Consider the following 25,722-nt stretch of genomic DNA (forward strand, 5'->3'; position numbering starts at 1 on the left):
TCTTTTTGTTTTTTCCTGTGTCCCTCTCTGTCTGTCTCTCTTTCTCACTATCTCTTTCCTGATGTCTCTGTCTTATACCTTCTCCTCCCTCCACATCTCTTTTTCACACACATGCCATATTCCTTGAGTATTAATCACAGGACATATGTTTTTGGCCCTTTAACATCCAGGTTTTGCACGTCCCCCTTTTTATATCTTTCTGTTCAGGCTATGTGCACACAGTGCCTTTTTTTGTGTTTTGTCCGCACCGAAATGGGCCAAAAACTCATTGCAGACCTTATTTCATGGTTTCCTATGACATTTTGCAAGTTCTGTGCACATGATCAGGATTTTTCGTGACAGAATTTCATGTGCTGAAAAAGAAGCAGCATGTCCATTCTTTGTTCGTTTTCGCCTGCGTTTTTCCTATACAATGCATTGGAACAAACGCATGGCAAATCCGCTGGCAAAAACGCTGCAGATTTTCCGCAGCGTTTTTGATGCCAAGAGGTGCAGAAACGCTGTAGAAATTTCTGCAAGCAATTCCTGATTGTGCTCACATAGCCTCACACTGAGTTTTTTCCGCCAGTTCCATCCTGCTTTCTGCATTGCAATGCTTGTAAATCACTGTTGACTTTCATGCGGCCTCAGATTTTTTTACCAGCTGTTTTGAAATTCCCTTCAAGTGACACATCCGTGGGTTATTCGTGCCCGGCAGCCACTAGTGATGGACCCGCGGCTGTTCCAACTGTATTCCAGGACAAATGCATGAAAATCCCACCATGTGAACATGAATGCTCTATATAGGACGGTGTCTTCTGATCATTCTCTTTATATTTTTTGGAAATAACCAGCTTTAAGCGCTTTGTTGCTTCCTGTTTGTGGCTCTGCCCCTACCACACAATGCTCAGGATGCCATCTCTAATTGCCTTATCCTATGCCACTTTATTGTGAACCATTAGGCTTCCTAGGAAGGTCAGGGGGCCGCACACAGAGGGCCCGGCCGTTTGATGCTCCTATTATCTGCTCGTCCATCTCTTTATGTCTCTGGGGGGGTTCCTGATTGAAAGGAGAACCAAGCGGGATTTTCTATCAGGAGCAGAATAGAGGAAGCGATGAGAAGCAGGAAGCAGGAGGAGGGCGGAAATTCTTACAAAACATAAAGGTCTATATGTATCCCCCCCCCCCCCCCCCTCCTCCGAACCCCACTGCCTTCCTCTTGATTCCCACAGACATCACAAGGTTTGGATATTTCATGTCACGAGGGGGGAGGGGGTGGAAAGAGGTCACAGGACCAAATCCTTACACACAAAATCCCAGAGATGAGCAACATGGCTGTAGTTAATTGCAGGCGGCCTGTGAGCTGGACGAGCAGCGACCCCATTATTTATGTGTACATTAATGCAGCCACGTCATATATGCCCTATTATAACAAAAAATGTCCCACAATCCTTTGCCAGTCTGGCTACAATTTCGCTACAACTGTGCCTAAATTATACATATTTCTTATACCCACCTAGGGCAAGCATGTGGCTATTCCATTTTTATTTATTTATTTGTTTTTGTTTTTTTATTTGTTTAATTTTTTTAATATTTTCAAGATCTCTGCTTGCTGACAAACGGTAAACATCGGAAGAAAGGCCTCTATTCACTTTGTCCATCACAGCATTAGGTTTTCCATTCTAAATAGTAACCATACTGCAGATGTGATTCGTTTTCACAGCTGAGGGTTTGTTACAATCATACCCAATTTAGGCATTAATTAAACCTTTTTTTATTTTTGGTCCTAAGCATCTGAATTAAATAAGCAATTTTTCCAAATCGTCTTACTTTTTAAATAATCTATTTTGTATCTAATAATTTTTATTTCTATAGCGCCAACATATTCCGCAGCACTTTACATTTTAGAGGGGACTTGTACAGACAATAAAATACAATACAGAATAACAGTAATCACATAAATCAACAGATACCAGGAGTAAGGGCCCTGCTCGCAAGCTTACAATATATGGGGAAATAGGGGAGACACGAAAGGTGGATGATAACAATTGCTTGTATTGTATGGTCAACTATCAATGTAATAGGGTAATCACATAATGCTGAATGAACCAGTCACCAACCTGTATGTGAACAAGTACAGACACAGAAGTCTATTAAGTACATGGGGGTGTGTGAATAAATGATATGAGGGTCCTGATTTGGAATGAAATTTTGTATGTGGAGGGGAAAAAAACAGCTTCTATAAATATCTGAGTCTCCATGGTAACAGACTACAAAGACATTTTGTGTAGTCTGATGCTGCTCTAGTCTGATGCCGCAGACCTACTCCCTTCCATGATCTGACCCCTGCTTCTTCCCAGCATCAATGTAGTAGGTCAGCAAGAAGTAAGGAGAGGATTAAAGGGAGTATGACTGCAGGATCTAAACTATTTTGGGTTTGGTTGTAGTCTGTTACCATGGGAACTCTGTAGGACTCTTCCTAAAAGATATCAGACCTCTAATCACACATTTATGTTACGAGAATTTGGACGTGATGGGGAGATGTGAAGATTGATAGCCTTAAAGGGGTTTTCCCACCAACGAAAGTTGATTTTAATCAATAGATCTTGGAATAATAACTTCCAGAATTGGATGTGTTCAAATAAAATGTTCCTGTGCTGAGATAATCTTATGAATGTGCCCCTGCTGTGTACTGTGTAATGGCTGTGTCTGACCATACAGGGACATGGTCTGATCATACCACAGCTCCTGGGCAGGGGAGGACGCAAGAGTATTCAGACATTACACCAGGAGTACAAAAGAGTAACCGTCTATTTTTTTCTTTTCTTTTTTTAAAAAAAAAAATCATAAATCAATAGAACACATGAAAATAAACTTAGTAATATATCTTATCTTATAGAAATTCGCTTCTTTCTCCTTCTGGACTTATCTTTAATTCTCTAGTCACAGGTAAAATCTATTTTAAGTGAGTACAAATGTTCCCATTGCTGAGATAGGATATGACAGGTGGTGCTCGTAACGTTCTATGGAGAACTGTAACTGTTGTTTCCCTGCCTCTAGCTCCTCCCTCCTCCATAGAATTTTACAAGCACCAACTGTAATTTTCTATCTTGTTAATGGGAAAATCTGTATTCACCAGACGTTACCCATAAAGAAAGAGAAAACCAGGAGGAGAAAGAAGCAGATTTCTCTGATAAGATACAAAGGTGCTTATTTTCATATGTACTATTGATTCATGAAATAAAAATTATAAAGATGGTTGCTCTAGTTTGAAAATCTGGAAGTACTCCGATATTATATGGATTTATTAATGTGTCCTCTTCTGCTTCCCCGCAGTCACTGCTGTTCTGGGCGCTGGTCATCGCTGTCTGTGCTTTCCTCAATCTGCTGTTTGTCACCATATATCTCATCTGCTTCTGCTGCTGCAAGAAGGAAGAAGACACCGACACCAAGAAAACTAGTTCGTGTTGTGTCACATGGACCGCCACCATATCTGGGCTCCTGTGCTGGTGAGATTCATGTCTTATGATGCTGCCCTACTACATACTGTGCTGAAAATGGGGTTTATCTTTAGGAAGAAGCGAAGGAAAATAAGGAGTAAACGGGTCATTTGTATACGCAACACGTGAATGGTTGGAATGCCCCCATCAAGCTTAAAGGGCTATTCCCATCTCCAAGATCCTATCCCAATATGTAGTAGGTGTATTAATTAATTTCATAGTCATGAAAATACAGAAAAATCTTTAAATGAGAAGGTGTGTCCAAACGTTTGGTCTGTACTGTGTGTGTATATGTATCTCACACTCCATGTCCCATTCCCTGCCCTCTATTCGTCTTATGGGAGATTTCTAGGTCAACCTCAATTTTCTGGGAGACTCTCGGACATTCCTGGAAGGGTTGGCAATGATGGGAGTACCCTTTTTACCATTTTATAATTAATATAAAGTTTTAAAACTTTTTAATGAACTTTTGTATTTGGGAGCAGTGGCATAAAGAAATTCAAGCATTGCAGTATTAATTTGGCGCCCCCTGTGATGACATTTTGTAGAAGTTATACCATTCTTTGCATTAGTCCAGGGACAGTGATGGATACATCATCACTCGCACAATGTGCCCGGACCCTGATGCCGTGGCTTCGGTCTCTTCCTCCGCATAGCAGAGGTCCTGGCCCCAGCCCGAGAGCCTTTTTGATTAGATTTTGCTCTCTCCTAGGGCTTAGCGTGAGGATTGTGTCTATAATCCCGGAGCAGCCCGTGAAGCTCTGATCTGCTCGTTGGGATCAGGGGGTGTACAGGGGAAGTGACAGGGCAGCGACGCAGCAGCAGTCACATCCTAATTCCCTTTTACACTGCTACAGGAAATAATAATCCCATCTGCTCATCTAGGGCCGACAGATGTAGACTCTGGCGATGAAAAGGTTAAGGCTGGATGTTACAGAATTACAATCATCTTACATTGTTGTTGCTTTTGTTACAATGTAATAGAGGGGAAAAGAGGCGGTGATCATATACATAGTCTCCTTTATAGCAAAGGTCAATCTGTGATCACCTATGTGAGATTGGAGTCTGCATTATAGTCTAGAGCTGCGTTCACAACTCTGCTGTATAGTGAGTGCAGCTCTGGAGTATAATACAGGATGTAACTCAGGATCAGTACAGGATAAGTAATGTAATGTATGTACACAGTGACTGCACCAGCAGAATAGTGAGTGCAGCTCTGGAGTATAATACAGGATGTAACTCAGGATCAGTACAGGATAAGTAATGTAATGTATGTAAACAGTGACTGCACCAGCAGAATAGTGAGTGCAGCTCTGGAGTATAATACAGGATGTAACTCAGGAGCAGTGCAGGATCAGTAATGTAATGTATGTACACAGTGACTGCACCAGCAGAATAGTGAGTGCAGCTCTGCAGTATAATACAGGATGTAACTCCGGATCAGTACAGGATAAGTAATGTAATGTATGTACACAGTGACTGCACCAGCAGAATAGTGAGTGCAGCTCTGGAGTATAATACAGGATGTAACTCAGGATCAGTACAGGATAAGTAATGTAACGTATGTACACAGTGACTCCACCAGCAGAATAGTGAGTGCAGCTCTGGAGTATAATACAGGATGTAACTCAGGACCAGTACAGGATAAGTAATGTAATGTATGTACACAGTGACTGCACCAGCAGAATAGTGAGCACAGCTCTGGGGTGTAATACAGGATATAACTCAGGATCAGTACAGGATAAGTAATGTAATGTATGTACACAGTGACTCCACCAGCAGAATAGTGAGTGCAGCTCTGGAGTATAATACAGGATGTAACTCAGGATCAGTACAGGATAAGTAATGTAATGTATGTACACAGTGACTCCACCAGCAGAATAGTGAGCGCAGCTCTGGAGTATAATACAGGATGTAACTCAGGATCAGTGCAGGATAAATAATGTAATGTATTACTTTGTTCAGTATAGAATTGGATAATTGACTGAGCCCTAGACATGTAGCATATTTTTACCTGTTTTTCCTGTTTTATGATTCTCCATCTGGGACAGGTCCTGCACAAAAGCACAGGGTGGTTAGTGAAGTCTGGATTTGACCCACTGACCCAAGCTGAGAAATGGACGACCTTCTTGGTCACCACTGGGCTGGAGAAGCAGCCCCATGACGGTTCTCATGGCTGACGGTGGTGCCTGTCAGACAGCTACTTCCTGTTCCACAGACTGATGGCAGCTGAGGCTCAGAGGACAGGAGGTTTAGCAGTAAATCTGTGTGTGGTATAAGGGGTTTGGAGAACGGGTACTTGTCATTTTTTTGGCAAAATATTTGGACTGTTCCTGGTCCCCCATAGCTTCCTTCCACGCATAGGACGTACTGAAGGAAACAGTATTTCCTGTTGTGCAGATCATTCTTGTTTCTCTCAGCAGGGATAAGGCAGGCGAGATATCAATGCATCATACAGAGTGAGTTGTATATTATGTGGTTTATGGGAGGACGGGTGACACTTCTGTTTCTTCTGCATCCTTAGAGGAACCTCGCTCTCCTGGGGACAAAGCTCTTCCCACTCCTTAATCCTCTCAATGGCCTCTCTTCCCCCATCCTTACACCTTAACACTGATCTTATCATATGCAGGCCTGTCCTTATTGACATCACTGTGCCAGGTCACTGCCTCCTACAAAATCAACATATTATTGTTGTGAAATACTGTGTACTACAGTGTGTGATTGCTCCCTTTTCTCCATTGTGCTTTGCATGTCAAAACGCTGTCCCATACCATTAAACCTTTTCCTCCAAGCTATTCTTGTAAGTAGATTGGTAACTGCCTCCCACAGGATCAGCACCGTCATCTTCTGCTGCTAAAAATTTTCATGACCTCATGATCAGCTACGCGGTGGTCTGCCCCTGCATGCTTAAAAACCCTTCTCCGACGCATAACTCTATTGATATACAGGGTTTGTCTCAAATTGACATTTCCCTCCTCTAAATGTGGTCCTGCTGGCCATCATCTGATCACCCCTGCAGGCCAAATGTGGTATTACAAGGTATCAGTTTAAACATGCACACTTTTTATTTAATAGAGGAAGGTTCTATCCATCCCTTTATGAAGTCCACATGCTCCTGATATAGCCTGGGGGCAGCCTTGTCCAACTTTAGTACTACAGATGTATGACAGTGTCTGCTGAGACAAACGGCTTGCATGGGCTCCAATCCTATGAACATAGCTCACTGAGGTCAGCGGCACTGCCGTTTAGATGGCACAAGTCACTGAGCTTAGTGATTGTCTGCAGCGCTGTCAGTGCTCAAACAAACAAAGACCAGGGCAGTGGTGCACCTGTGGAGGAGAAGTAAAGCAGATTGTTTTTTTTTTTATTTTTTTGTTGTTTTTTTTTACTCTGAAGTGCGCCTGGGGATATTAGTTTACTGAAAACGAAAAACTCCCTATAAGGCATTGATGGGCAATTCATTTTCTCAGGAGGCCACATTAGAAACTGTGACTGCTGTGGAGAGCCGAACCAACAATATTGAGCAGAATTGAGTCTGATGACTCGCCGCTACTGCTGATACTTGTTACCATAGGGTTTATTGTACCCTGTATTCTTACCAAAGCAGCGAATCAGAGCCATATAAATTACTGCTTTTTATAAAGATTACAAATTATATGCTCCTGTTATTCAGCCCTTGTACATTGAGGAACAGCCCCACACACAGTATGATGCCCCCCATTCACCCCTCATTATGGTACCATTTTAACTCCCCACCCACAGTATGATACCCACTCAGCCATCAACCCACAGTTTGATGCCTCTATGGTCCCCCACATGCAGTATAATGTCCCCCCATGACACTCCAGGATGTAACTCGGGATCAGTACAGGAAGAGTAATGTAATGTACAGGTGCATCTCACTAAATTAGAATATCATCAAAAAGTTAATTTATTTCAGTTCTTCAATACAAAAAGTGAAACTCATATATTATATAGAGTCATTACAAACAGAGTGATCTATTTCAGGTGTTTATTTCTGTTAATGTTGATGATTATGGCTTACAGCCAATGGAAACACAAAAGTCATTATCTCAGTAAATTAGAATACTTTATAACAACAACTTGAAAAATGTTTATAAAATCAGAAATGTTGTCCTACTGAAATGTATGTTCAGTAAATGCGCTCAATACTTGGTCGGGACTCCTTTTGCATCACTTACTGCATCAATGCGACGTGGCATGGAGGCGATCAGCCTGTGGCACTGCTGAGGTGTTATGGAAGCCCAGGTTGCTTTGATAGCAGCCTACAGCTCGTCTGCATTGTAGGGTCTGGTGTCTCTCCTCTTCCTCTTGACAATACCCTATAGATTCTCTATGGGGTTAAGGTCAGGCGAGTTTGCTGGCCAATCAAGCACAGTGATACTGTTGTTTGTAAACCAGGTATTGGTACTTTTGGCAGTGTGGACAGGTGCCAAGTCCTGCTGGAGAATGAAATTTCCATCTCCAAAAAGCTTGTCGGTAGAGGGAAGCATGAAGTGCTCTAAAATTTCCTGGTAGATGGCTGCGCTGACTTTTGGTCTTGATAAAACACAGTGGAGCTACACCAGCAGATGACATGGCTCCCCAAACCATCACTGATTGTGGAAACTTCACACTAGACCTCAAGCAGCTTGGATTGTGGCCTCTCCACTCTTCCTCCAGACTCTGGGACCTTGATTTCCAAATGAAAATTGGATCTCTGGGACCTTCTGGAGTGTGTCAATGACTGCCTTCTGGACATCTGTCAAATCAGCCGTCTTCCCCATAATTGTGGAGCCTGCTGAAACAGACTAAGGGACCTTTTTAAATGCTTAGGAAGCCTTTGCAGGAGTTTTTTGTTAATTATTCAAATATGAGATAATGACTTTTGTGTTTTCATTGGCTGTAAGCCATAATCATCAACATTAACAGAAATAAACACTTGAAATAGTTCACTCTGTTTGTAATGACTCTATATAATATATACGTTTCACTTTTTGTATTGAAGAACTTAAATAAATTAACTTTTTGGTGATATTCTAATATTGTGAGATGCACCTGTATGTACACAGTGACTCCACCAGCAGAATAGTGCGTGCAGCTCTGGAGTATAATACAGGATGTAACTCAGGATCAGTACAGGAATAGTAATGTAATGTATGTACACAGTGACTGCACCAGCAGAATAGTGCGTGCAGCTCTGGAGTATAATACAGGATGTAACTCAGGATCAGTACAGGATAAGTAATGTAATGTATGTACACAGTGACTGCACCAGCAGAATAGTGAGTGCAGCTCTGGAGCATAATACAGGATGTAACTCAGGATCAGTACAAGATAACTAATGTAAGGTATGTACACAGTGACTCCACCAGCAGAATAGTGAGTGCAGCTCTGGAGTATAATACAGGATATAACTCATGATCCATACAGGATAAATGATATAATATATACTGTGAGGCCATGTTCACACTAAGTTTTATGCAAATTTTCAGTTGCATTTTACAGTACCAGCAAAGTCTGAGATTTCAGAAATCTCATGCACACAGCTTGTTTTTTTGTCCTCAGTATTTTGTGGTTTGCATGTTTTTTTGTACAATAGAGCATGTCATTACTTTCAGCATTTTTCACCCATTGAAAGCAAAATGCTGAAAAAATGCATAGTGTGAAAGTTTTTCTGCATTTTTTGTGAAAAAAAGCAAGTACAGTAGTATGTGAAACCCATTGACTTTTGTGATTTTTCCCAAATTTACCATCTTGTCTTGGTCACTCGAGATGGCAGTTAGGATTAGTACAGTTTAATTAAATTAGTGATATGTAAACAGTAAATAATGACCAACCAAGATGTGAAATTGAACAATGCCTGAACAACAAAGTAAATAGTGTCCTACAAACTCAATGCACTGCCAGTGTCTTAGGTAAACTATTCCTGAACAATTCACCTCCCCTCACTGTTACATTTGAAAGTCTGGTTAATATGGTTTCACATATGTCTTGCATTGGTGACCTGTGTTCATGCTTCTGTGGTGGAAGCAAAGCTGAACTTTGGGATCTTGAAAAACACACCGTAACCTGCATTTTTGATGCTGCTTCTTTCCTGCCAAGAGACCAGGTTTTCTGCAGAAAAAAAACGCTGAAAAAATGCCTAGTGTGAACATAGCCTGACTCCTCCAGCAGAATAGATCACTGTTGGTAAAACTGATACCATGTTTAACCTTGGGCAGGGTCTATGGGAGCGGAACTGACGTCATGCCCTTCCCTGCAGACTTTGCACTAGGCATAACAAAGTGTCCAGTTTCTTAATGACCTTCACTCCCAATAATTCTGCAATGTCTTTCATCATCAAAATTGCGGCTGATTCCGTCTTCCTTGGCCCTCCTGAATTCTACTTATACCAGCAACTTTACCTTATCAGCGTCTAGACATATGCTGGAGGGAGAGGAACATGCTGGCAGCTTGACAAGAAGAGACTGCTGAGATTGTGAGCTCCTCTGGGTCAGGACCTGTTTTTTTTTATTTTTTTTGTTTTTTTTTAAGGATACCAAATTAATGAAGTATTGATGACTTGTGGAGGGCAGTCCCTGCATGGGACGGGGATACATATATGGATGAAATATTTCTTCGCGTTAGCCTTAATTATAAAGGGAGGACATAAAATTCATTGTCAATAGCGAAATCACCCAACCTGTCATTATTTATAAAGGTCTGTTTTTTTTGTTTTTTTTGCAGGAACAGTGCCACACTCTATTGCCGCTTACCTTTTTTTTGTCCTTCTTACAGCACCGCTTTTCAGATCTAACATGTGTCTCTTTATGTGGAATACTTTTACATATCCCAGTGATTCTCAGATTTTTTTTTTGGTGACACATTGTACTTTGTTATTGGTAATAGCCGTGGTTTAAATTAATGTGTTGTGTTTATTTATGAAAATATGTAAAACAAATTTAGAAATGAGCAATTTTTAAAGTTAGAATTTTTCTAATATTTAATAAACATTAAAAATTATTGAAGGACACTGGGGGTCCTGCTCCTGAGACCCCAATCAAGCATGCAAAACAACAGTCTGAAGCGCAGAGGTCTATGAGAGTAAGTGTACAGACCCATAGACTTTCCTGTTGGTCCGAGAACCCGAGCCTCCACCGATCAGCAGCTAGTTACATTAGTTATCATGTATTTTAAAAAAAAGAAATAGATAAAATGAGATTTACACTCATACATAACATTTCCCATGTGATTACTTTGTTAGAATTTAACCTCTTAGATGCCACTATTAATAATGACAGCAGCATATAGGAGGTTAGGACCGTGGTGGGGTCGCTTCTAACGATCACCTCACTCCTCTGCAACGGAAATGCGAGATGCCAATTAATTGTACAGTATAACAGTGTTCCCTAAAGGGACTTTTAAAGAATGTAGAAAACATTAAAAAATATTTGCAAAAAAATAAAGCCTCAACAAAATACAAGTCCAAATTGCCTCACTTTACCCCCCAAAATGCAAATATATACTTATTTGTCATCACCACATGCCTAATTGTCCAAACTAATAAAATATAAAACTATTTATCTCATTGTGAACGGCAAAAATGAGAATACGGATTGAAATCTCAGCATGGCAGGTTCTTGTTACGTCGCCTCCCAAAATAAAAAAATAAAAAGAGATCAAGAAGTCTTATATACCCCAAAATGGTCCAAATAAAAAAAAAAATGCTATGAACTGAAAAATAAAATGTAAGTTTTTTTAGGTAGTTTTTTTTTTTTTTTTTTTTTTTACTGTGTAAATTTGGTATCGCCATAACTGACCATAGAGCAAAGTTAAAACCTACAAATTGGACAGCAAAACACAAGTCCTCACACAGCTATGTTGAAGGAAAAATAGAAACGTTATTTATGACTCTTGGAAGAAAGGGAGGGGAAAAAAAAAAAAAAAAGTTCAAACGAAAAATCCGCCGGTCTCTAAGGGGTTTATTATAATTTGGTCCCAAAACAGTTTGCAACGGCGCTTTGACCAAGTGCCAATATTTTTTTCATGGCCAAAAATATGCCTTTTATTTAGTGCTAGTTTTTAGATACAATCCCAGAAAATTTGAGGCAAATGAAAGCCATATGTCAACCCCACCCAAAAATTACAGGTCAGGGACGTTCCCAGGTGGTACCAAAAGGAATCTGTCAGCAGGTTTTTACTAAATCTGCGAGCAGCACGATGTAGGGCAGAGAGCCTGATTCCAGCGTTTTATCACTTATTAGACTGCGCGTTTAAATCCAGTGTTTTATCAGTGGGAGAGTATCAGTGTAGGATAAAGGCCCCATCACACTTCGCGACACTGCAGCGATCCCGACAACGATACGACCTGTCAGGGATCGTTGCTGCGTCACTATGTGGTCGCTGGTGAGCTGTCAAACAGGCAGGCTCACCAACAATCAGGGGAGCAGCGACATCGTGGAAAGAATCTTTCCACGATGTCCTGCTCCTGGTTACCAGCCTGCTGAAGCAGGAGCAGGCTGGTAACCATGGTAAACATCGGGTTACTAGGGGCACACGCGCACCTAGTAACCCGCTGTTTATCATGGTTACCAGCCTGATCACTGCTCCCGCTGGTCACACACAGCGATGTGTGCTGACCAGCGTGAGGGCAACGACCAAAAATAGGTCCAGGACATTCTGCAGCGATCAGCGACCTCACAGCAGGGGCCAGATCGCTGCAAAGTGTCACACATAGCGACACCGCTGGTGAGGTCGCTGTTGCGTCACCAAAACCGTGACACAGCAGCGATCTCGCTATGTGAGACGGGGGCTTAAGGTGTCACATACAGGTAGTTCAGCTAATCTGTGTAACTCCAGCGCCCTCCACTGATTAGCAGCAAGCTGCCAGTGTATAGAGTACACAGAGAGCTGCCAATCGGGTGTGGGCACTGCTACATCTACAGCTGGAACACAGGGATTCTATCAAAACTACAGTCATGGCCAAAAGTTTTGAGAATGACACCAAAATTATATTTTCACATGATCTGCTGGCCTCTGGTTTTTATTAGTGTTTGTCTGATGTTTATATCACATACAGAAATATAATTGCAATCATATTATGAGCACCAATAGGTTATATTGACAGTTAGAATGAGTTAATGCAGCAAGTCAATATTTGCAGTGTTGCCCCTTCTTCTTCAAGACCTCTGTAATTCTCCCTGGCATGCTCTCAATCAACTTTTGGACCAAATCCTGACTGATAGCAGTCCATTCTTGCATAATCAATGCTTGCATTTTGCCAGAATTTGTTGGTTTTTGTTTGTCCACCCGTCTCTTGATGATTGACCACAAGTTCTCCATGGGATTAAGATCTGGGGAGTTTCCAGGCCATGGACCCAAAATCTCTGTTTTGTTCCATGAGCCATTTAGTTATCACCTTTGCTTTATGGCAAGGTGCTCCATCATGCTGGAAAAGGCATTGTTGGGCGCCAAACTGCTCTTGGACGGTTGGGAGAAGTTGCTCTTGGAGGACATTCTGGTACCATTCTTTATTCATGGCTGTGTTTTTAGGCAAGACTGTGAGTGAGCCGATTCCCTTGGCTGAGAAGCAACCCCACACATGAATGGTTTCAGGATGCTTTACAGTTGGCATGAGACAAGACTGGTGGTAGCGCTTACCTCTTCTTCTCCGAATAAGCTGTTTTTCCAGATGTCCCAAATAATCGAAAAGGGGATTCATCAGAGAAAATGACTTTGCCCCAGTCCTCAGCAGTCTACTCCCTGTACCTTTTGCAGAATATCAGTCGGTCCCTGATGTTTTTTCTGGAGAGAAGTGGCTTCTTTGCTGCCCTCCTTGAAACCAGCCCTTGCTCAAAGAGTCTCCGCCTCACAATGCGTGCAGAAGCACTCACACCAGCCTGCTGCCATTCCTGAGCAAGCTCGGCACTGCTGGTAGTCCGATCCCGCAGCTGAAACAGTTTTAAGATACGGCCCTGGCGCTTGCTGGTCTTTCTTGGGCGCCCTGGAGCCTTTTTGACAACAATGGAAGCTCTCTCCTTGAAGTTCTTGATGATGCGATAGATTGTTGACTGAGGTGCAATCTTTGTAGCTGCGATACTCTTCCCTGTTAGGCCATTTTTGTGCAGTGCAATGATGGCTGCACGTGTTTCTTTAGAGATAACCATGGTTAACTGAAGAGAAACAATGATACCAAGAACCAAGCTCCTTTTAAAGTGTCCAGTGATGTCATTCTTACTTAATCATGACTGATTGATCGCCAGCCCTGTCCTCATCAACTCCCACACCTATGTTAATGGATCAATCACTAAAACGATGTTAGCTGCTCCTTTTAAGGCAGGACTGCAATGATGTTGAAATGTGTTTTGGGGGTTAAAGTTCATTTTCTGGGCAAATATTGACTTTGCAAGTACAGTAATTGCTGTTAAGCTGATCACTCTTTGACATTCAGGAGTATATGCAAATTGCCATTACAAAAAATGAAGCAGTAAACTTTGGAAAAATTACTATTTGTCTCATTCTCAATACTTTTGGCCATGACTGTACATCAAGCAGTCTGTTACATATAGTACGCTCACTTGGTTAGGTGGATCCTCTAAGCCTAAGGTCCAGGTGGGCACACAGGCTAAGGCGTTGGTTCATCAGCTAGGGGGAGCATGTGGATCACGGACAGCTGAGGGACCGGACACTGCAGGTGGACAGGTGGAATGCTGTAAACCGCAGAAAAGGAGATGTTCAGGAAACTACAGGCAAGAAGACAGACACGTAGAAGGCAAACTTTAAGGTTATGGAAGGAAATCACAAGCAGACAGAAGTCCTGGAAACCGCAGGCGGACACTTAGAAGGCAAACTAAAAGTCGAAAGAAAGTGCTGGAAATCGGCAGGCAAGAGGCATCCTGGAGACCACAGGTAAGCTGGTGGGATGCTGGAAACCACTGGCAGGCTGGAGACATGCAGGGTTACTGAAGACCTCTGGCAGATTGCAGGATTACTGAAGACCTCTGGCAGATTGCAGGATTACTGAAGACCTCGGGCAGATTGCAGGATTACTGAAGACCTCGGGCAGACAAAATTCTGGAGTAACAATAAAGTCTAATACCATGGAAGTTGCACACAGCCAGGACGACGTCCTGAAAACCGCAGGGGGACACACAGAAGAGATCCTAGAAGACCGGGGACAGGTAGCAGACAGAACTCTGGAGAAATTAGAAAGTCTGAATACTATGGAAGCTTCAGACAGCCTGGAAGAAGTCCTGGAAACCACAGGCAGGTTACAATACTGGAAACCGCAGGCAAGTAGGTAGCGATACTGAAAATCTCTGGCGGGCAGTTCTGAAAACCACTGACCGGTAGCAAGGTTACTGGAAACTGCAGACGAGTAATTCACGGACAGGAAACCACAGCCAGCCAGGAGATGTCCTGATGACACTGGACTAGAACTGTGTACAGACAACTAAAAGAGTTACTAGTAAGTCTTAGAGCAATACCAAGCACAGGTGCGTGTTTTGGGAGGCATAACATAGGGCTTGAAAATACAACACATGGGTGAATGCCAGGCTACTTGCAAAGTTCAACGTGAAGCACAAGAAAACCTAACAGACCGGGGCATGTGAGTAACACAGTCCAGTAAGTGACACATCAATGGAATCTCGGTCTCTGCCCCTACGTTATAATGCTCTCAGATTACATAGCAAACCTGCTGACAGATTCCCTTTAAACATTTGCATGCTACCAACACTAATGCTAGTGTTGATCTTCTACCAGTCATGCCACCATTAACTGGAAATATTAGGAACACCCCTTTAATTAGCCACCAATGCTGCTTGTATTCAGATATGCTAATTTTCTCATTTCAGAATAAGAAATGATTAGTGTTGAGCGAACATGCTCGACACTGCTCGGTACTCGCCCGAGCATCACGCTACTCGGGATGTTCGGCGAGCACCGAGCATTTCCGAGTTACTCGGGCGGGAGCTCGGGTCTCCGCCCTGCATGTTTGGCGCTCTTTACAGAGCCAATGAACATGCAGGGATTGCCAGCCAGTCACTGTAATGCCGCAGCCATGTTGTTTGTGGGCATTACAGTGATTGGCTGGCCGCACAGCGTCACCTCGAGTATTTAAAACCGGGCGCCGCCATCTTGGACACAGTCGCTCCGGATCAGACAGTGTAGGGACAGCGCTGCTGATTTAGGGAGAGATATATCCTGCAAAATAGTTAGTGTAGGGTCTGTAAAGGCTGCCAGATCAAACAAACAGTCCTTCTCAGGACTAATATCCATCCCAGGTATATCAGGCAGGCAGGCTGTATAGGAGACGCAGTGGTTATACCAGCAAACGCTGCATTACAGTCCTGTGTGCTGCTCCTGTTGCTGAAATTGCTGGACTTAGCTCCAGGTCCCGGGGGCCAGGAAAAATCCTTTTTTTTTTTTAATCTAAATCCTTTTTTTTTTTTTTCCTCCTTCACAATGTACAAATACCCATCTTATTAACCTTTTGCTGCCCCCCCCCTCCCCCCCCCCCCCCCAAAAAAAAAAAAAAAAGTGTGCCTCTGATTTTTCAGACACAAATATATCTGTTGAAAATTAGTCTGGTGTAGGCCAGAGAAATAGAAGTGTAGTTTTGCAGTTCTATGGGCCATTTGTATCTAAAAAAAAAACGTTTGAGTGTGTCGCTCACTGTTCAGCCGCAAATATATATATATTTTAAAAAGCCTGGTATATACCAGTAAATTATTATTGTGGTTTTGATGTTCCACGGTAAAACATCTCTATTATCCTGTTTTTGGCATTTTTTGCTGTATAAAAATAATAGTGTCTCCCTGATTTTTCAGACACAAATATATCTGTTGAAAATAGTCTGGTGTAGGCCAGAGAGACAGAAGTGTGCTTTTGCTGTTCCACGGTAAAAGATCTGTATTATCCAGCTTTTTGCATTTTTTGCTGTAAAAAAAAAAAAATAGTGTCTCCCTGATTTTTCAGACACAAATATATCTGTTGAAAATAGTCTGGTGTAGGCCCGAGAAATACAAGTGTGGTTTTGCAGTTCCACGGTACAAACCTCTGTATTATCCACTTTTGGGCCATTTGTATCTAAAAAAACAGTTTGAGTGTGTCACTAACTGTTCAGCCGCAAATATATATATATTTTAAAAAGCCTGGTATACACCAGTAAATTATAACTGTGGTTTTGCCATCCCACGGTAAAAAATCTCTATTATTGAGCTTTTGGTAGTTTTTTCCGTAAAGAAAAACAGTAGTGTCTCCTGACTGTTGTGACACAAAAATATATCTGCTGAAAATAGTCTTGTGTAGGCCCGACATCCCAGTGTGGTTTCGCAGTTCCACGGGTCAAATCGCTGTACTATCCAGTTTTGGGCCTTTGGTATCTAAAAAAAAAAGCAGTTTGAGTGTGTCGCTCACTGTTCAGCCGCAAATATCTCTATTTAAAAAAGTGTGGTATACCCCAGTAAACAATAACTGTGGTTTTCCTCTTCCACGGTTCTAATCTACTCTTTATTACCCTTTTTCCATTGATAGTGCAAGTGTAAGCTATTTTACTTCATTTACAATGGGCAAGGCGCGTGGCAAGGGACGTGGAAGTGGACGTTCTGGTGATGGTTCGTGCAGAGACCGGGGCCGTGGCCAAGGTGAAAATGTGCCACAACCAACAGCCACATCTTCTCGCTCCCACTTCTTGACCGAATTACTAGGGAAGCACAGAACAACACCAGTATTGAGAACTGATCAGTGTGAACAGGTTATTAATTGGATAGCAGACAATACTTCCAGTTACCTGGGCACCACCACCTCCGGTCTGTCTTCCACACGGTCAACTCTTAATAGCCGTGAGTCTCGACCGCATACTCCTCCTCACCCTGATGCTCCTTCCTCCCACCATGCCGAGTGTCGTCAGACAGCAAGTGATCCCACACTTGGACACTCTGAAGAGCTGTTCACTGGTCCATTTCCATATTTGGGCCCCTCGCCTGATACGCTTGAAGTGGTGAAAGAGTAGATCCCATGTTGCGATGCCCAAATATTTGAACAGCCACGGCCACAGGAAGTCGACGTTGGCAATCTGTCACAAGAGGTGGACGATGACGAGACACAATTGCCAGGAAGTGAGGAGGAGGATCGTGGTGCGCAAGTGGAAGAGGAGGAGGTGGTGGATGATCTAGTAACTGACCCAACGTGGAAGGAGGACATGCAGAGTGAGGCCAGCAGCACACAGGGGGAGGGAGGCAGAGTACCCCAACAGGCAGGAAGAAGCAGTGTGGTGGCCGCAGACAGAAGGCAGGCAACCATTCCCCGTAACACCAACACGAGGGACGTTGCCAGTACAAGCGGTAGGTCTTCCAGAGTCTGGAATTTTTTTAAAGACTCTGCTGATAACCCCAAAAAGGCCATATGTTCCACCTGCCATGCCAGCATCAGCAGGGGTGACAAAACTACCAGCCTGACCACCACCAGCATGATCAGGCACATGGCAGCAAAGCACCCGACTTTGTGGGGCGAAACCCAGGGTCCACGACCAGTGTCAGCGGGTGTCACCACTGCTTCTTCCACTGTTGTGCGTGCAATAGAACCCCCTGTTGTGTGTGCAAGGCAATCCCCTGTCCATACTGCATGTAAAGATGCCCCCTCCTCTCAGTCTTCACTTGTTATGGCAGTTTCTCAAAAACTGCATCAACGTCCACGTCCCACCGCAGCGTTCAATTGTCCATATCCCAGACCTTTGAACGAAAGCGGAAATTCGCAGCTAACGCCCCACAGGCCACAGTCCTAAATTCGCACATTTCACGACTGCTTGCATTGGAAATGCTGCCTTTTAGGCTGGTGGAGACGGAATCCTTCCGCAATCTTATGGCGGTGGCCGTCCCTCGGTACTCGGTCCCCAGCCGACACTATTTTGCCCGGTGTGCCATCCCCGCACTACACAAGCACGTGTCCCAAAGCATCTGCCGTGCCCTCAACAACGCAGTTACTGGGAGAGTCCACCTGACAACGGACACGTGGACAAGTGCTTGTGGCCAGGGACGGTACATCTCTCTGACGACACACTGGGTAAACATAGTGGAAGCCGGGACCCAGTCGGACCTTGGGACGGAACACATCCTCCCCACACCGAGGATTGCGGGCCCTATGTCAGTCAGAGTTGCCCCCACAGTGTACAGCTCCTGCGCATCCTCCTCCTCCTCATGTTCAGCCTCCATCTCAGATATCACCACATCAGTTACAAGCTGGAAGCATTGCAGTACTGCCTCCGCCAAGCGGCAACAGGCTGTGCTGAAACTCATAAGCTTAGGTGATAAACCTCACACTGCTTGTGAGTTGTGGACAGCTGTGAAAGAGCAGGCAGATCTGTGGCTGAGACCGCTGAACCTACATCCCGGCATGGTCGTTTGTGACAATGGCCGTAACCTGGTGGCGGCTCTGAGGCGGGGTGAGATCACACACGTACCATGCCTGGCTCATGTGCTTAACCTCGTGGTTCAGCGGTTTCTTAAATCGTACCCCGAGTTGCCAGATCTGCTCGTGAAAGTACGCCGCCTGTCAGCTCATTTTCGCAAGTCGGCTACAGCTTCCGCCGCCCTTGCTGTGTTGCAGCAGCGTTTGCAGCTTCCGGCACACCGACTGGTGTGTGATGTCCCCACACGTTGGAACTCTACCCTCCACATGTTGCAAAGGATTTGTGAGCAGAAGAGAGCAGTTGTGGAGTACCAGCTGCAACAAGGCCGTCGATATTCAGGTCAGACTCCACACATAAGACCTCAGGAGTGGACCTGGATGTCTGACATATGTACCATCCTGACAAACTTTGAGGAGGCCATCATTAGTGTCAGCATCCCACTTGTCTGTCTTTTGCAACGCTCTCTGCAGAGAATTAAAGAGGAGGCATTGCAGCCAGAGTATGATGAGATGGATCAAGAAGCCGTAGCAGGCGATTACACACAGCCCAGCCTCATCTCATCCCAACGTGCATTGGGGGACAATGAGGGAGAGGAGGAGGAGGAGGAAGAACATGAGCTGCTATCATGCGTTGTAGACGGTAGTACCTGTACAAGTGTCATACCGTCGGTTCAGCGTGGGTGGCCTGAGGACAGGGGGGAGGAGGAAGAGGAGGAGAGCATGGTCAGTCGTCATCTTGGTGAGGACACGGAAATCTTACCTGTTACCAGTCTGGCACGCATGGCTGACTTTGTTACGCTTCCTTAACCGTGACCCTCGCGTTGTCAAAATGTTGGGTGACAGTCATTACTGGTTGGTGACACTATTAGACCCCCGCTACAAGGAGAACTTTCACTCTCTTATTCCTGAGGTGGAGAGGTCTACAAAAATGGGGCAATACCAGAAGGCCCTTGCTGCAGAACTCTTAAAAAAATTCCTATCTGAACACGCTAGCGGCAGAGGTCACAGTTCGTTGCCCAACCAAGGCGTACAGGCGAGAGAGATGCAACTCCAATCCAGCAGAGGCAGGGGAACACTGTCAACGTTCTGGGACAGTTTTCTGACACCCGCCCAGCTTACTGGCCCTGAGGCGCGGGGTACTCTCACAAGGAGTGGAAAGTTTCAAAAGATGGTGAGGGAGTACCTTGCCGATCGTACCAGCGTCCTCCGTGATTCCTCTGTGCCTTTTAATTATTGGGTATCCAAGCTGGACACTTGGAATGAACTCCCTCTGTACGCCTTGGAGGTCCTGGCCTGCCCTGCCGCTAGCGTGTTATCGGAGCGTGTTTTTAGTGCCGCTGGGGGAATTATAACTGATAAGCGCACTCGCCTGTCAACTGACAATGCTGACAAGCTGACCCTTATCAAAATGAACAAGGGCTGGATTGGGCCAGACTTCTCATCACCACCAAATGACAGCAGAGTAACATAAAGTCAAATCCACTGTGTTATTTCGGAAGGTGTATTCACATGCACCGCTTCACACCCACACATGGGTATACGCTTCCTTGTTTCGGATGTTTAATCTTCTTCTCCTTATCCTCAGCCTCCACCACCACTATACCACCAGGGTGCCAGCATTGCAAGTTCCTCCGTCCTAATTTTTGGCAGCTTTTGCTGGGAAAGCATAAGCAAATACCATGGGACACCCACTCCCCAATAATGGGACTTATGTTTGTAATATGCTGTACTGCATGGCTCTTGTAAGGGGCATTGCAAGTTGCTCCGTCCTAATTTTTGGCAGCTTTTGCTGGGAAAGCATAAGCAAATACTATGGGAGACCCACTCCCCAATAATGGGACTTATGTTTGTAATATGCTGTACTGCATGGCTCTTGTAAGGGGCATTGCAAGTTGCTCCGTCCTAATTTTTGGCAGCTTTTGCTGGGAAAGCATAAGCAAATACTATGGGAGACCCACTCCCCAATAATGGGACTTATGTTTGTAATATGCTGTACTGCATGACTCTTATAAGGGGCATTGCAAGTTGCTCCTTCCTAATTTTTGGCAGCTTTTGGTTGCAAGGCATAAGCAAATACTATGGGACACCCACTCCCCAATAATGGGACTTATGTTTGTAATATGCTGTACTGCATGTGACGCGCCCCCTGGGCCGTGTGTACACGTGTGTGGGATACCCGGTGCCGGGTCTCTGGGGTCTGTAGTCTCCGTGGCGGTGACCCGGTCCCGTGGCTCAGGCTGGTCAAACCAGTGGCAATCTTTCTTAGGTTTTGAGGTTAATTGTCCGACTGTGCCACCCGTGGATTGCGGTCAGGGAGTACCACCGCTGCGAGGCAGACCGCTGAGGCTGGTGTTGTGTGCGCAGCATAAAATGGGATAACTCCTCTCGGGAGGAGTATAGCCTCAGGGCAGTGAGTGTGGATGATGGGGGTGATGGTGCACGAGCGCAGCAGGAATGACTCAGAGTCTTTGCAGTGCAGTTCAGGGTCTTTACTGATGATTATAAGGTAGACCCTCCTGGGAGTACTGGCTAGCATAAGAGGCCTGGTCAGTCTGTGAGCAAGCAGGAGTTCCCCTGGCCAGGTGGAGTTGTAGGCCTCCCCGTCTGTCTGCACTCTTCCTGGCTACCTTGCTGTAAGCTGGTAGAAGTAGCCCACGTCCCTGAGTGTACCGTGTAGTGCTCACCCGTATGGCTGGTGACTTGGGGCCTTCTGTTAGCCTCCGCTCCACGACGGCGGTGCTGGTCCCTTGCTTGTGACTGAGCCTCCGGGCTTCTATGGCCAGAGGACCTGAAATCCCCTGCCGGCTGGTTTCTGCTGCTGGATATATAAGACCTCACAGCTTCGGACTCCTGTGTCCGGTTCCTATTGTCTTCTGCCAGGGCGAGCTCTGCTCAGCTTCCAGCCCCTGGTCTTTAGCTCCTAGCTCGTACAGAGCTCCTTGCTGTTACTTTCCCTTGCTCTCACTCTGACTCTGACTGTTCTCTGACTCACTCAACCCCGCCCCAGATCCAGTTTATAAGGGCAGAATTCTCCCCTCCCAGGATTGGGGCAGGAGGATGTTGCATGTTTAAGGGATCCTGACCAGGAAACCTCCCACTTGCTCTCTGACGTAATATCTCTATTACTGTGGTGACCAGACCCCTGGGGTGCCACACATGGCTCTTGTAAGGGGCATTGCAGTTCCTCATAATTTTTGGAAAGCCTTCCATTCACTGCTTAGGCCAACAGTGCACGGGAGACCCAGTTGCTATAAATGGAAAAAAAGGTTTAGTTAACGCCCTCTGACCTCCATGTCATTTCCAAGGGGCATTGGAGTGGCTCGAAATTTTTGGTAGGCATTGCACTCACTGTATGCCCTATAACTGTGTAGCCGAACCGCTCCTTTTGTTACAGAAACATATCCTACAAGACATATCTGGTTGACTGGCCTGATATTGATGTGAATGGTCCCTGTTCCTCCTGCTCTTTCTCCTTTGCCACTACCTCATCCATCATTTATCACCTGAAGCTTTGTTTTAACGGGAGTCATAGAACTTGGATAGTAGCAGGAAAACATCCAGCCATCCTCGGAGGAGGTAGGATATGCGCCAAAACGCTGACCACCTCAGGCCTAGCCGCTACTACTTACATGCGCTTGCATTACAACAAAACAAAGCAGATGCTAACTTCTATCATCCTCATCATGCTCCTCACCTTGGCACTCTCAACTCCCCTGATGGAGAAGCCAGGGCCCACCGGAGGAGTCTGATAGTCTGGTGGGCTCGGCCAATGCTGCCCTAAAGCAGGCCAGGCTAAGAAAAGTGTGGGAAAGGTTACCGGGACAAATAGGGGTGGCTGGGGACCGAGTATGGACACCCGGCCACCCCCTGGAGGCTGGGGAGCAAGCGGGGACACCCGGCCACCAGGAGGCTGGGGACTGAGTATGGATACCAGGCCGCCGACACAGCCATGGCTTGGTGGCCAGATTCCGCCTCCACATGCCTAAAAGGCCCAATTTAAAGTGCAAGCAAGCAAGCAGTATGCGCTCTGCAGTGTCTCTGAAGTATGACAAGCTGGATGGCAGCGCTCAGCTGATATCCAGCCTGTCATCAGAATGCCATCCCAGCGTGGGAGAATTCTCCTGATCTTTTAAAAGCCGGCGGGCGGTAAAAAGCCGCCGGCTTTTAAACAATCACACAGCCCCATACTGCTTCCCCGCAGCCTCCCACCCCGATCCTCCGCTCCCCTCGCCACCTCCCATCCCGATCGTAAGTTAGGACCGGGCGGGGAGCGCAGCACCAAGGAGCGGGGAGCGAAGGACCCGGGCGGGGAAGCCGGCAGTGAAAAGACTTCACCGCCGGCTTTCCCGTTCTGTGCTGCGCTTTCCCGCCGGTTATTTCAAATGAACAGCTGAGGTATCAGGTGATGCTGATCAGCTGTTCATTTGAAGTAGCCGCGGTGCCCTCAGAGGGTTCATGTGAGTTCATGCTTGACTGCATTGCATGAACTCACATGAACTTTCCCACGGCCGCACAGGTCGGCCTCACCTCCCAGACCATCAGCCCGTCATGATTGGTGTGTGTCTGCGGGTGTGTGCGATGTCTGCGGGTGTGTGCGGTGTCTGTGCGATGTCTGCGAGTGTGTGCGGTGTCTGTGCGATGTCTGCGAGTGTGTGCGGTGTCTGTGCGATGTCTGCGGGTGTGTGCGATGTCTGCGAGTGTGTGCGGTGTCTGTGCGATGTCTGCGGGTGTGTGCGTGCAGGCAGACATAGGCCGATGTGACACTACTACTCCCATCGGCCTATGTCTGTCCCCCGTCCACTCGTGCCAGCAGGATCAGCTCGATGGGAGCAGTAGTTCCCATCAGCCTGATCCTGCTATTTAAATTGCCCTACTGTGTCCCCAATAAATTTTAAATACATGTCATTGGTGGCCAGTGGTTGCCTGCAATAAATTAGTTCATACATTACCTGTCCCCGCCGATCGCCACCTAAAATAAAGTAAAAAAGAAAAAACTACACCTATACTCACCTAGACACCTAATTCCCCGAAGCCATCGATCTCCTGTAATAAAATAATAAACCACAACCTTATCCTTACCCCTCCGTAGTAGTCCACGAGTGTCCCACGATGATCTCCAATTTAGAGCAGCCACATAGAATGTGACCGCTCTGAACCGCTGCCGCCGCTAGAATGATGGGGCCGTAAAGCAGCCCCGTCATTGCATAAGCGGGTTCGCCGGAGTTCAGGCAGCGCTGCTCCGGTTAGCTCCTTTACGGCCCTGCTGTATCGTGAGAAATTCCCACGGTACAGCAGTGCCGTAAAGGAGGTCTCCGGAGCTGCGCTGCCTGAATGCACTCCGGTGACCTCAGTCAGTGGCTCCCGCTGCCGGGAGCGGACGTGTTCCCGGCAGCGTGAGCTTACAGCAGCCATGCACAGCTGTCACCATCTCCAGATGTGACAGCTGTGCATGGGAGATCAGCGCAGGAACGTGGACAGGTAACTATTTTTTTTTTAGTAAACTAAGAATTAAATAAAATTGTGTATTTTATTTCAAATAAATTATTTTTTTCTGGGTATAGTGTGTTTTTTCTTTTTAACACTTTGTAGGTTAGTAATGGGGGTGTCTTATAGACGCCCATCATTACTAACCTGGGCTTCATGGCAGCTAGCGCTGACATGAACCCCAACCCTATTACCCCCTGCCACCGCACCAGGGCAGCGTGGAAGAGCGAGGCTAAGTGCCAGAGTTGGCGCATCCTATGGATGCGCCATTTCTGGGGCGGCTGACGGCTGGTGTTTCTAGCCTGGGAGGGGGCCAATATTCATGGCACCCTTCCTGGGCTATTAATATCAGCCCCCAGCTGTCTGCCTAGCCTTTGCTAGCTATTAAATAGGGGGTACCCGACGTCATTTTTTGGGGGGGGATCCCCCATTTTAATAGCTAGTAAAGGCTAGGTATTCAGCTGGGGGCTGATATTAGTAGTCTGGGAAGCTCCATGGGTATTACCCACTTCCCAGGCTTCAAACATCTGCCCCAGCAGTCTGCTTAACCTCCGCTAGAGCCTAAAATTATGGGGGATCCCATGTCAATTTTTTTTTTAATAAATCCTTTATTTTAACACTAAATGACAATTGAGGAGTTAATAAAGATGCAGTCCCTAAATTATTATTTATTTTTTAATAAATTTTTCCCAAAAATTTTGACGTGGGCTTTGCCATATTTTTGTATGCCAGCCAGGTACAGCATCCAGCTTCTATGAATGCGCCATTTTCCGGGGCGGCTGCGGACTGCAATTTGCACCGGGGGGGGGGCAGAAAGCTTGGGCCTCCCTGCGCTGCAGATTCCATCCCCCAGCTGCCTAGTTGTACCTGGCTGGACACACAAATAGGGAGAAGCCCCACATATTTTTTTTTTTTTAATTTCATGAAATTCATGAAATAATAAAGAAAAAAAGGGCTTCCCTATATTGTTGTGTCCGGCCAGGTACAAATAGGCAGCTGGTGGTTGGGCGCAGCCCGTTCCTGCCTGCTGTACCTGGCTGGACACAAATATAGTGCGAAGCCCCACGTCAATTTTTTTTAAATTATTTCAGGAAATTCATGAAATAATTAAAAAAAAATTGATGTGGGGCTTCGCCCTATATTTGTGTCCAGCCAGGTACAGCAGGCAGGAACGGGCTGTGCCCAACCACCAGCTGCCTATTTGTACCTGGCCGGACACAACAATATAGGGAAGCCCTTTTTTTCTTAATTATTTCATGAATTTCATGAAATAATTAAAAAAAAAAAATACGTGGGGCTTCGCCCTATTTTTGTGTCCAGCCAGGTACAACTAGGCAGCTGAGGGCTGGAATCCGCAGCGCAGGGAGGC

General features: G+C 45.5%; 1 protein-coding gene across 4 annotated transcripts in view; it reads left to right on the forward strand.

Moving 5' to 3' along the window:
- TTYH2 (tweety family member 2) overlaps positions 1-25,722 on the forward strand; it is a 94,719-nt gene that overhangs the window by 11,660 nt on the left and 57,337 nt on the right. For 2 of the 4 annotated variants that reach the window (XM_073682552.1, XM_073682553.1), the window contains exon 2: positions 3,316-3,488. In XM_073682552.1, coding sequence (XP_073538653.1) covers positions 3,316-3,488 — 173 coding nt within the window. Of the gene's footprint in view, positions 1-3,315; positions 3,489-5,914; positions 5,939-25,722 lie in introns of those variants that run through there. The other 2 variants (XM_073682555.1, XM_073682554.1) reach the window with 2 other exon arrangements.

This window comes from Phyllobates terribilis, unplaced genomic scaffold, assembly GCF_046119375.1.
Source record: "Phyllobates terribilis strain yellow unplaced genomic scaffold, ASM4611937v1 Scaffold_5__5_contigs__length_657084704, whole genome shotgun sequence".
In the NCBI taxonomy this organism is placed as follows: domain Eukaryota; kingdom Metazoa; phylum Chordata; class Amphibia; order Anura; family Dendrobatidae; genus Phyllobates; species Phyllobates terribilis.